The 10921-nt window shown below is 42.3% G+C and overlaps 1 protein-coding gene across 4 annotated transcripts in view; it reads left to right on the top strand.

The window, feature by feature from the left end:
- Positions 1-2982: 2982 nt before the first annotated feature.
- KIF2A (kinesin family member 2A) overlaps positions 2983-10921 on the top strand; it is a 97204-nt gene continuing 89265 nt past the window's right edge. For 3 of the 4 annotated variants that reach the window (XM_067569250.1, XM_067569249.1, XM_067569247.1), the window contains exon 1: positions 2984-3140. In XM_067569250.1, the coding sequence (XP_067425351.1) occupies positions 3077-3140 (64 nt within the window). In that variant the 5' untranslated portion in view covers positions 2984-3076. Of the gene's footprint in view, positions 3141-10921 lie in introns of all 4 variants that reach the window. The other variant, XM_067569248.1, reaches the window with a different exon arrangement.

Raw genomic sequence — 10921 nt, 5'->3', positions numbered from 1 at the left:
TACAATTTAGATGGACTAGTTGGCTTTATATAGCCTCATATATTTTATCTTATGTTAGCCCAAAAGCAAGTAAAACTAGTCTTAAATACAAATATCCCAAGTATTATTTTATTCATATTTGGACCGCCAAAAATCCATGTGCTATGGTCTAAGAACTGAAATATACAATGTTGGAAGTTTTGCAAACATTGCAAAAATCATATAAATTCTGAATGTACTTTTTCATAAATGCTGTATGAGGACAGTTTTCCATGTTAGCAACCATCCAAATGCAAACCAACATGTAATTAGTTTTTCCTGTACTTTAATTAGAAATGCATAATGTAGTTTTGGACCTCACAGCTTTCCTCTACTATTAATATTGGATTGAACATCTATTAACTTAAATAGTTGAAAGAGAGGCATATTTTTACAATAGGGAAGAAGGCTATTGTGTCCTTTGGAGTATAATTGTAGGTACTCTGCCACTGAAAAATCAACCCTCATTTAGAAAACTATTAGACAACTTTATTTGCATGATGACTGTTTTTAATGCTCTGTCATATTTAAAAACCTTTAAATTGATTTATTATTATTACTACTACTACACATTCTCTCCGGACACACAAGAACTTTCTAATCACTGCTATTTCCATTCTGATCTGCTTATATCTTCATATGCACTGTGTGGTGATGGCAATATCTCATTTGTAACTCAGTGAACTTCCAATGTGCTAACTTCAATGGGCTAGTCATGTTCTTAAAGTTAAGCACATGTATTTGAATTTTGTTTTATTTTGTTTTAACCGAGGCCCCAGTTCATCAAACACTAATGCACATGCTTAACTTTATGCACAAGTTATCCTGTTTACTTCAGTGGAACGACTTATATATAATTAAGCTCGTGTGTGTTTCAAGAATCAAAGCCCAAATTGTTTTTTAAAATTAATAGACAGAACAATTGGTTCTGAATGAGAATTAATGTTATGCTTTGTTTGGGTTTTTTAAAAAAGGTGCTTTTTAATTATTTGAGAATAAGAAAAAACATCTTAAATTCACCTATTTTCACTGTTGTATTTATATATAATTCAAAACAAGTTTTGTCAATTTGACCACAAAAATATCTCTATCAAACTGAAATTAAGCAATGGATATTTAAACCTTAAAGCATTATTTCTACCAGCCTTATTGAAAAAAATGTTTAAATAACATTGTATTATTTTTATATAGCTGGAATCATAGAAATGTAGAGCTGGCAGGGACCTCTATAGGTCATGGTCTAGTCCAGGCCCCTGCACTGAGGCAGGACTAAGGATATCTAGACCATCCTGACAGTTGTTTGTCTAACCTGTTCTTAAAAATCTCCACTGACAGGGATTCCAGAACCTCCTTGGAAGCCTATTCCAGTGCTTAACTATCTTTATAGTTAGCAAGTGTTTCCTAATACTTAACCTAAATCTTCCTTGCTGCAGATTTAGTTTATTACTTCTTGTTCTACCTTCAGTGGACATGGAGAACAGTTGATCACCATCCTTGTTATAACACCCCTTAAGGTATTTGAAGACTGTTATCAGGTTCCCTCTCAGGCTACGTTTACACTGGGTTTTGCCACCGCCAGATCGATCTTTCATGATCGATTGAGCGGTCAGTATAGACCCGCTCAATCGATGAGGGAGTCGACTGAATAAGTCCACCCCCTCAACTAGTGTAGCGCTGAGCCGACAGGAACACTCTTCCCGTCGGCTCAGTGCAATGTGAACAGCGTGCAGAAGCAGACTACTCTACATGGTTTGCGTAACTCCCGTCGACTGCCGCCGAATTTCCGGGTAAGTGTGAACAAGCCCTCAGTCTTCTATTCTCAAAACTAAACAAGGCCAGTTTTTTTTTAACATTTCTTCACAGGAAACCTTTTTTTCATTTTTGTTGCTCACCTCTGAACACTATCCAATTTGTCCACAACTTTTCTAAAGTGTGGTACCCAGAACTGGATACAGTACTTCAGCTGAGACTTCACCAGAAACTGAGTATTTCCCATGTCTTACATACAATACTCCTATTAAAACACCCAGAATATTAGAATACAGTATTAGAATACAACTGGCTGACTGTGAAGCTGGGGACAGGAGAAGGTGGAATCATATATATATATATATATATATATATAGGGCCAGGGTTTTCTCACAACACAGTAGCCTTGCTTGGGGGTGAAGATAAACCTGAGCTGTGGTTTTAACAGCATGGACGTGAGTTGCTGATGGTAGATTAGCGTGAGGGGCAGGTTTTTAACAGGGGAATGGTGAACCGATGGAAGGAAAGGAGAAGAGCAAAGTGCTGGTTTTAACCGGCTTCCTTTACCATCGTGGGCCGAGTGTCACCATGAGGTGGGAGGGGTGATCAGTGCGAGGCGCAGTTTTCAACCAGGCTTTGCCCGAGGGGAAGGAATTGTGGCGGCGGCAGGGAAGACAAACACGAGGCGGGGTTTGTAACGGGCTGGCTCGGAGGGACGAGTGGAGGGGCTCGGCCAGGGCGGGCAGCAGGCGCGGGTTCCAACGGGATCCTGGCGGGGTGGGATCAGCGCGGGAGGCGGGTTAGAACAGGGCTGCGGGGCCGGGGGGAGGGGGACGCGCGTGAGGTTGGGGTTCGGCCGGGGCAGCGGACACGGGGGTGGGGAGGAATAAAACGTGAGCGGCGGGTGCCCGCGGCGCCTTGCCGTAGGCCGGGCTATGGCCGCGGCCACCACAGCATCCCGGCGAGCGCACTGGGCAGGGAGCCGCCTCCGAGGTGCAGGGGAGGCAGCGGGGCCCGGCCAGGCCGAGCAGTGCAGGCCCAGCGCCCCCTCCTGCCGACTCGGGAGGAGGCACCGGCAACTGGCGGAGGCCAAGCCGGAGGCGCCACTTTCCCCTCCCACCCCTTAGCCGGTCCCGCCGAGTGACGCCTCCGCGAAGTGCGCAGGCGCAGCGGCTTCCAGCGCCTGGTATATCCGGCCGGCGCCTTTTCTCCCCTCCCCCAGAGCCGCCGCCGCTGCCCTGTGCCCTCCCCGCCCCCTGCGCGTCCGCCCGGCAGCGCCTCGGACGGACCCCGGCTGCCCCATGAAGCGATGGCAGCGGCCAACTTCGGCAAGATCCAGATCGGGATCTATGTAGAGATCAAGCGCAGCGATGGTGAGCGGGCGGGGAGCGGGGGGGAGGCTGAGCGGCCGCAGCCCCCGGCCCCTGCCGCCTTCTCCGTGAGACGGGGGGTTGCGCGCGGGGCCCATTGTGCGCGCGGGGCCCGGGGAGGGGCCGGGCCTGCTGTTTGCTGCGGTTGTTAGGGAGCGTTGGTGTCGTCTCCAGGGTGCGCTCGGGGTGGGGGGAGGGAACGGCGCGAGGGACTCGGGCGGCAGCCGTCGCCGGAGACAGGGAGGCTGCTGCAATGCTGGGAGGGGAGGGGAGGGGCTGGGGGATGGGGCAGGGGGAGGGGCTGATAAGGGGATTTCGGTGGGGAGGGGGGCTGACTCGGGGAGTGGGCTGAGAAAGGAGGCAAAGGGAATGAGCGAGAGAGAGAGAGAGATGAGTTGATTTGGGGGCGGGGAGGGGAAGGCAAAAAGGGGAATGGGCAAGGTCTGATGTGGGCTGAGGCGGTGGATAATTGGGGAGGAGGGGAGAGGAGCTGGTTTGGGGTGGAGACCCCGAAGAGGGAAATTTGGGGGGGGGGAAGGGGGAGATGAGCGCAGGAGCATGTGGTTTCAAAGAGCAGAAGGGGGATGATGAAGGGTGGGCCTTGTAAGGTAAGGCAATAACTTCTCAGTCACATTGAAACACAAGCTGTGACTATTGCAATATTTGGCAATGTACAGTGCCAGAGAGGTGGCTTTGGACACTCCCTCCATGATTATTTGACAACAATACCCAATGTTACTTTGGCTGTTCTGTACATCTTTGTAATGTAAAAACACCGCTCTTTATTTATTCCTATATGTTAGCATTGCATCTCGCTGGTGGTGAGACCCCTCTGTTGCTGATTCAATGTTTCCCTTCCTGCCTGGGCAGCAGCATGTGCAATGGTTTCTGGAGATGCACATGAAGTTAGACGTGTGACTGGGCTTGGGGGTGATTGTGTGGTGTGTGTTTGTCTGGATTGAGACTTATGAGCAGAGTTGAATGGGGATTTTGGTGGTTGAATCAATGGGCAGACATCTGATACTTTCAGCTCTGTAATTTTGAATGGGGATATGTCAGCATAGTTCTTCCCTGGTCTTGGGGATGTGAAGTCATGTTGGGATTGTCTTTGGAAAGTCAGTATTCTCCAGCAATGTGAATATTCAGAACTATGCTGGGGAAGTTCATATGCTTGTGCAGTAGCTGAGGAAAAACCTGAAGATCCAAGGTGCTGAAGCTAGAGGATGGCTAGAGCATGAGGCAGCAATAAACTGCATGAAGATGTGCTGTTAACTACCTTCCCTTCCCACTCTCTAGATTGAATGTTATTAAACACTGCATTTTTGTTGTGTCATTAAGACTGCCATCGCTCATTATATGTAACATATCAGTTTGTGAATAGACTTGTGGATGACACAAAGAACCAGATAGGCTTTTCATTGATTGTGTGCATAATCCATTGCAGATTTCTTTATTTTTTTAAATATTTCATTGTGCTTATGATCAGATGATTTCACTGAGAGTTCTGTGAGCTTTCAGTAGATCTAACTGGGGATTGTGTGTCTTGCTTACATTTGAAAAAAAAATTGTTTTCCTGACTACTTCTGATACCAGAAATGAGAACAGTAAAGTCTTGTATATAATATCCATGTTAATCATGGGTTTAAGTGATGCAGCAAAATGTGTAATGATTACATAAACTCCAATAAAAGCATTTGATTTCAGTAAAACATTTTGGGTCTTTGTTCATGTGCATAGAAACCTGGGTTAGCTCAACAGGGTGTGAGCAGCCAAGCTACGATACTGTACCCAAATTATGTGTTCTCACTGGTGCTGTGTGCCACTGGAATGTCTGGGGATGAATCTCATGGGTTTTTTTTGCTCCCACTCTGATTATTTTCCAGTGAATTGTGGGAGAAACTGCCCTTCTGGGCACATATGGGAGCTGTGGGAAGGCACTACAGCAGTGGTTCTCAACCTATTTACCATTGAGGGCCCCATATATAGCTCTTTGTGTGTTGTGGGCTGAATTCACATAATATATATACACTATCTGTATGGCCCTGAGGAAGTCCTATGGGTGAAGCTGTGTGCTGATTGGGCGGCAAGCGGGCCGTGGGTTGAGAATTACTGCACTAGAGGACTGTCAGCACTGAAGTGATTTACCCTGTGCCTCACTGCAAAAGGAGCAGGTTAGCAGCCTGAGTCAAAGGACTGGGGCTCTAACCCATACCCCTTCCCAGCTGTGCTAGCTAGTTTGGATTGAAAGCAAAGCTAAACTGGTGAGAGGCTTTTGTGTGTGGAGTGGTGGAAGGTTAGGGCAACACTCAGGTAAGAGTCCAGGCTAACTGAGTGAACACATATTCATGTTTTGTTTTAAAAAGAGTCTGAGTGGTAAGTATGATCCTAAAAATCAAGTAGTTCCGTATTTACCTGTTTACCTGAATATTCTTTAGGATCAGATGACAAATTTTTGATCAGTTTTCAGGATCACCAAAGGATGGGCAAAGTCTCCAGTCTGTCCACCAATTATTCTGATTGTTTCTATCTCTGTGCATAGAGCTGTATTGAAATTGTAACACTTTAAGCCCTCCTTTAAAAAAAAAAAAAAAAAGTTCTCAATTTTATTATTGTAAGGAATAGCAACTTTCTATAAAATACCTTGATTTGGAGTCATATACAGCATTTGAGGGTCTTGCATATAGCAGCAAAAAACAAATACAATGAAGGAATAATACACGTGAGAGCAAGGAGATTAGAATACTTCAGAAAGATTAATAATTGAGCATTATTGTGATTTTTATTGTGATTAGATTTTAAAATTCCAACAGGGGTCACTTGTAGGATGCAAATGGAAAATAAGTATAATAGAAATAAAATGTAGTATTAGAATCAGTAGCCAAAACATCATGACATTCAGCTTTTGGATGAAACTCAACACTTCCAAGAACAGACATTATAGTAGTTTTTGCAGGAAACTTTTGGTTTCTTTAGATGGGCATTGGTACAAATGCCATCTTGGTGTCTTCAACTATAATTGTAGAGCATAACTAGTTCCATTCATTTAGAATGGAACAGCAGTAACCAACCAACTTATTTTAAAGTAATTGAATTATCTGCTACATTGAAATTTACTGCTCATGTTTCAAAATAATGAACATGTAGCTGGACGTAGAACATCTGTTAATTGCATTGAGGTTTTATTTCCAAGATGAGCTGTGATTTGTCAATCACATGAATAACTTGATGTAAAATTCAAACTATGTCATATCCGCCCAGCGTGAACAACGTTCCCATCACCTACTAGCTCTAAGGACTAAACCTGCTCACCACACCAAAATACACCAGTGTCACAGGCTGTGCCCCTGTTTTCTGGTCTCCAGCATGTACCACAGTGGTGGGGTCCAGACATTTGCCTGCTTCCTGCTGCTGAACCTTGAGTGCACAAATAATAGCTGTCCCCCATTAAAATATACACACTGCATCAAATCAATTTAATGCTGCTTCTATTTCTCACACACAAAATAATACAGTTAACGAATACAGTTAATGAGGACCACCCTCAGTAAATCATTGTATGCTTACTCTGCTCTATAATAAATCAACTTATGTTGGTTTTCCTTCTACATATTCAGTCTTTTGGTGAGATAGGCTAAGCCTACCCCATACCCTGCAGCCCCTCCCCCAAGTGCTCCATGTCTCAGTCCAACCCTGTCTATGGCACATACCATGAAGAGCAGCAGCTTCACCCTTCTCTCCCATTCCTCTCAAAGTACTAGAGCTTTGTCTCTGCAGGCTGGAATAGTAAGGAAAAGATCACAAATTATTATGCCATTGTATAAATTGGTGTTTTCCATTCTGTTTAGTGGTGCTCACTATCTCAAAAATGATTTAGTAGAAATAGAGGGGGCTCAGAGATGGGTGGGAAGAATGAATAAAAGCATAGGAAAAATGTCAATATGAAGTAAGCGTGTAAAGATTGGGAATGTTTACCTTAGGAGATGAATAAGAGGTGACACAATAATAAGTTAATGGTGATTTTCTATAAGTCTTGGAGCACTAGGGAAGTTTGAGGAAAAACTGACACATTAGCTGTCTTCCAGTTACAAAAAGGATAAATGGGATGACTGTGATAATTGCAGGCCCGTCAGCCTGATATTGGTCCCTGGCAAGCTAATGGAGTGGCTGATACAGGACTAGATTAATAAAGAATTAAAGGAGGGTAAAGTAATTAATACAAATCAAAATGGGTTTATGGAAAATAGATCCTCTCAAACTAACTTGATTTTTTTATGAGATTACAAGTTTGATAAAGGTAATAGTGTTGACATAATATACTTGTACGTCTGTAAGATGTCTGACTTGGTACCACACATTTTGATTAAAAAACTAAAACCATATTAAATTAACAGCACAAGTTAAATAGATTAAAAACTGGCTAACTGATAGGTCTCAAAATCTAACTGTAAACAGGGAATTGTGGTTGAGTGGGTGTGTTTCCAGCAGGGTCCTGTATGGATCAGTTCTTGACCTTACTCTATTTAACATTTTTATTCCTGACCTGGAAGAAGAAAAAGTCATCACTGATAAAGTATGCAGATGACCCAAAAATTGGCAAGAGGTAAATAATGAAGAGGACTGATTCAGAGTGATCTGGATTGCTTGATAAACTGAGCACAATTTAACAATATGTGTCTGTGTGCGGCTAAATGTAAATGTATACATCTAGGAAAAAAGAATGTAGGCCATACTTACAGGTTATGGGATTCTATCCTTGGAAGTAGTGATTCTGAAAAAGATCTGGGTGTCATAGTGGACCATCAGCTGAATCTGAGCTCCCAATGTGAAGCTGTCACTAAGAGAGCTAATGTGATCCTGGGATGCTTAAACAGGGAAATCTCGAGGAGTAGAGAGGTTATTTTACCTCTGTATTTGGCAGTGGTGTGAACTCTGCTGGAATACTGTATCCCATTCTAGTGCCCATAGTTCAAGAAGGATGTTGGTAAATTGCAAAGGGTTCAGAGAAGAGTCATGAGAATATCTAAAGGATTAGAAAACTTGCCTTATAGTGATAGATTGAGCTCCTTGAGTTTATTTAGCTTAACAGAGAAGGCTAAGAGGTGATTTGATTGCAGTCTGTATGTATCTACAGGGGGAACAAATATTTGATAATGGGATCTTTAATCTAGCAGAGAAAGTATAACGTGATCCAATGGCTTGAAGCTGAAGTTAGACAAATTAAGACTGGAAATAAGAATAATTGTTTTTTTTACGGTGAGGGTAATACACCATTGAAACAAATTGCCAAGGGTTGTGGGGAAGTTTTTATCAAATTTAAAATCAAGACTGGATTTTTTTCTAACAGATACCCTCTGGGAATTATTTTGGGGAAGTTCTATGGCCTGTGTTATATAGGAGGTCAGACTAGATGATGGTAACGGTCCCTTCTGCCTTGGAATCTATGAACCCATGAATGGTATAGAGAAGGTGGATCAAGCACTTCTATTCCCTTTTTTTCATAATTCAAGAACAGGTGGACGTTCCATGATATTGAAAGACAACTAATTCAAAACAGATACAAGAGAATAAGCAATATTCAATTAGTTTATGGAACTCATTGCCACAAGATATTACTGAGGTCAAGAGCTTAGTAGGATTAAAAAAAACAATTGAATGTTGACATGGATGGAAGAAATATCCAGTCCTCTAGTAAGAATTAATGAAGCACAAAAACCAACCAACCAAACACCAAAAGTCTTGGAAGGGATATAAACTACAGGCTGCAGTATGTAAACCAGCCTCCAACTGATGGGATTTAGGAAGAAACTTTCCCTATTGGCATATTATTCTGTAACTGCCTACTGCAGGGTTTCTTCTATTTTTCTCTGAAGCAGCTGGTCCTTGTCGTTTATAGAGAGAGGATACTGGACTAGATGGACTACTCGTCTGGTCTTGTGTGGCAGTTCCTAGACTTATAGTGACATTGCTACATCTGTTAACCTTAAAACATGATCTGAGAGTAATCTTTGTAACAATAAGTTCTGCAAACTTAATTTTTTAAAAATAAAACAATACTTTTTGCAGAATTTGATATTGCTGCTCCTTGAAAGAGTCCCGCTAGCCTCAATTTGTCAAGCGCTCCTTTATCATATTCTTTATGTGCAACTCCTACTGATGTCATTGGGAATTTCATAATAAGGTTGAAAGTCCAATATGATCTTATATAATTCTGTTAAGTTTGGGCCATCATGCTGTTTTGCAGACCTTTGTGGCTAACTTTAAGTAAGAGCACACTTTTGTTCTCCTTGGTGACAGAGATATATTTTGTGATTGAGGCCATGTATATGCTTTGGGTGTTAGTGGTGCAGCAACTGTGATGCTATAGAGCCGTAATGTAGATGCTTCATGGCAATGGAAGGGGTTTTTCTGTTCCTGTAGTTAATCTACGTCTCTGAGTGGCAGTGGCTATGTCAACAGAATAATGCTACCACTGACCTAGCCATATCTGCATTGGGGGTTAGGATGGCTTTACTGTGGCAGTCAGGGGTGGGGAAAATTCACACCCCTGAGTGTTGTAATTTAGATGAATCTAATTTTTAAATGTGGACCAGGCCTGAGACTGCTTGGTTTTAAGACTGTTCAAATGTGCTAATAAATAATGTGAGTCAATTACCTTATCCCTGGGTCATCCATGCTGACACAATGTGTCTTTGTCCTCCCACTAGTGGCTAGACCACATATAGAGCTTTGAGTCTGCTACTGCATCTGAGCTAATGAACATGATCCTTTAGCTTGAGCAGTAAAGACTCATATTTTTAGATCCAGAAGTCCTCCGTTCAGTTCAGTTCCTGCACATGACATGACAAGGAGTGTTGTTACGTTTTAGTGGCATATCATATTTAATTCAAACTTGAAAAAGCATTAGTTTCTAATTGTGCTGTATGTTGTCTTTAAGGTTAAGGATATAACCTGCAGCCTTTCAATGGTATTTATTCTGCTTTTCTATAGTGTTTGATTATAAATAGCGCTTGAAAGCCAAAAATAGAAATCTGCCTCCTTAGAGAAATTTTTTAATACTTTGGTACCACAAGCTTATTTAGTGGGAAGTTACTTCTAATGGTGGATTTAAAGCTCCTGTGTGATCACTGAGATTGTACAACTGATCTTTCTCCCTTCCCAGTTCTTTCTCCCTCATGGAGAATCCCACATTCTACCTCAACCTGCCCAAGTAACAGACTTTGGCTCTGCCCTTGCTCTTTACGTTGGCCAGTCACTTACAAGAAAGAACTCTTAATCGGGGGAGTAACTATAAAGATATTTCCTGGATCCCCAGACACTGGCAAAAGAGCTAATCAGAAGCTCCCCTTCAGAAATTAAGATCTTCCCCTCTCATATTATGGAGTTGCTGTGAGCAGTGACTACAGAAGCACCGAGTCCTTCTCTGAAGCACCTCTTTCCCCAATTGCTGAGATAAATGCTACTCAAAGCATGTCAGTGGATGAGGGACATAGAGAAACACAGGAAGGAAAAGGATACAGATATGTGGGAAAAGAGAAGATATACATACAAAAAGGTAGCACGTGTGTGAAATTAAATCCTTTTAGCTCTTACCATATCTTTCATTTTGAAAGAAAGTTTTTATTTTTCTGTATCATAAAATTTGACTAAAGATTAATAGCAGCCTTGAACTGTTGGGTCATTGTTTTGTAGTTTATTTAATATTTTATTCTATTGCTGGCATTTCATCCACTGGGATTTGAAGGATAAAGTTATACAGAACTAGAACTAGAAAGGGTTTGGAGCAA

This window comes from Emydura macquarii, unplaced genomic scaffold (genome assembly GCF_026122565.2).
Source record: "Emydura macquarii macquarii isolate MOO-44397 ecotype Brisbane River unplaced genomic scaffold, CSIRO-AGI_Emac_v2 contig_2897, whole genome shotgun sequence".
NCBI classification, from domain to species: Eukaryota; Metazoa; Chordata; order Testudines; family Chelidae; genus Emydura; species Emydura macquarii.
Note: the sequence above shows the minus strand (reverse complement) of the source record. Positions and strands in the feature narration are given on the sequence as shown.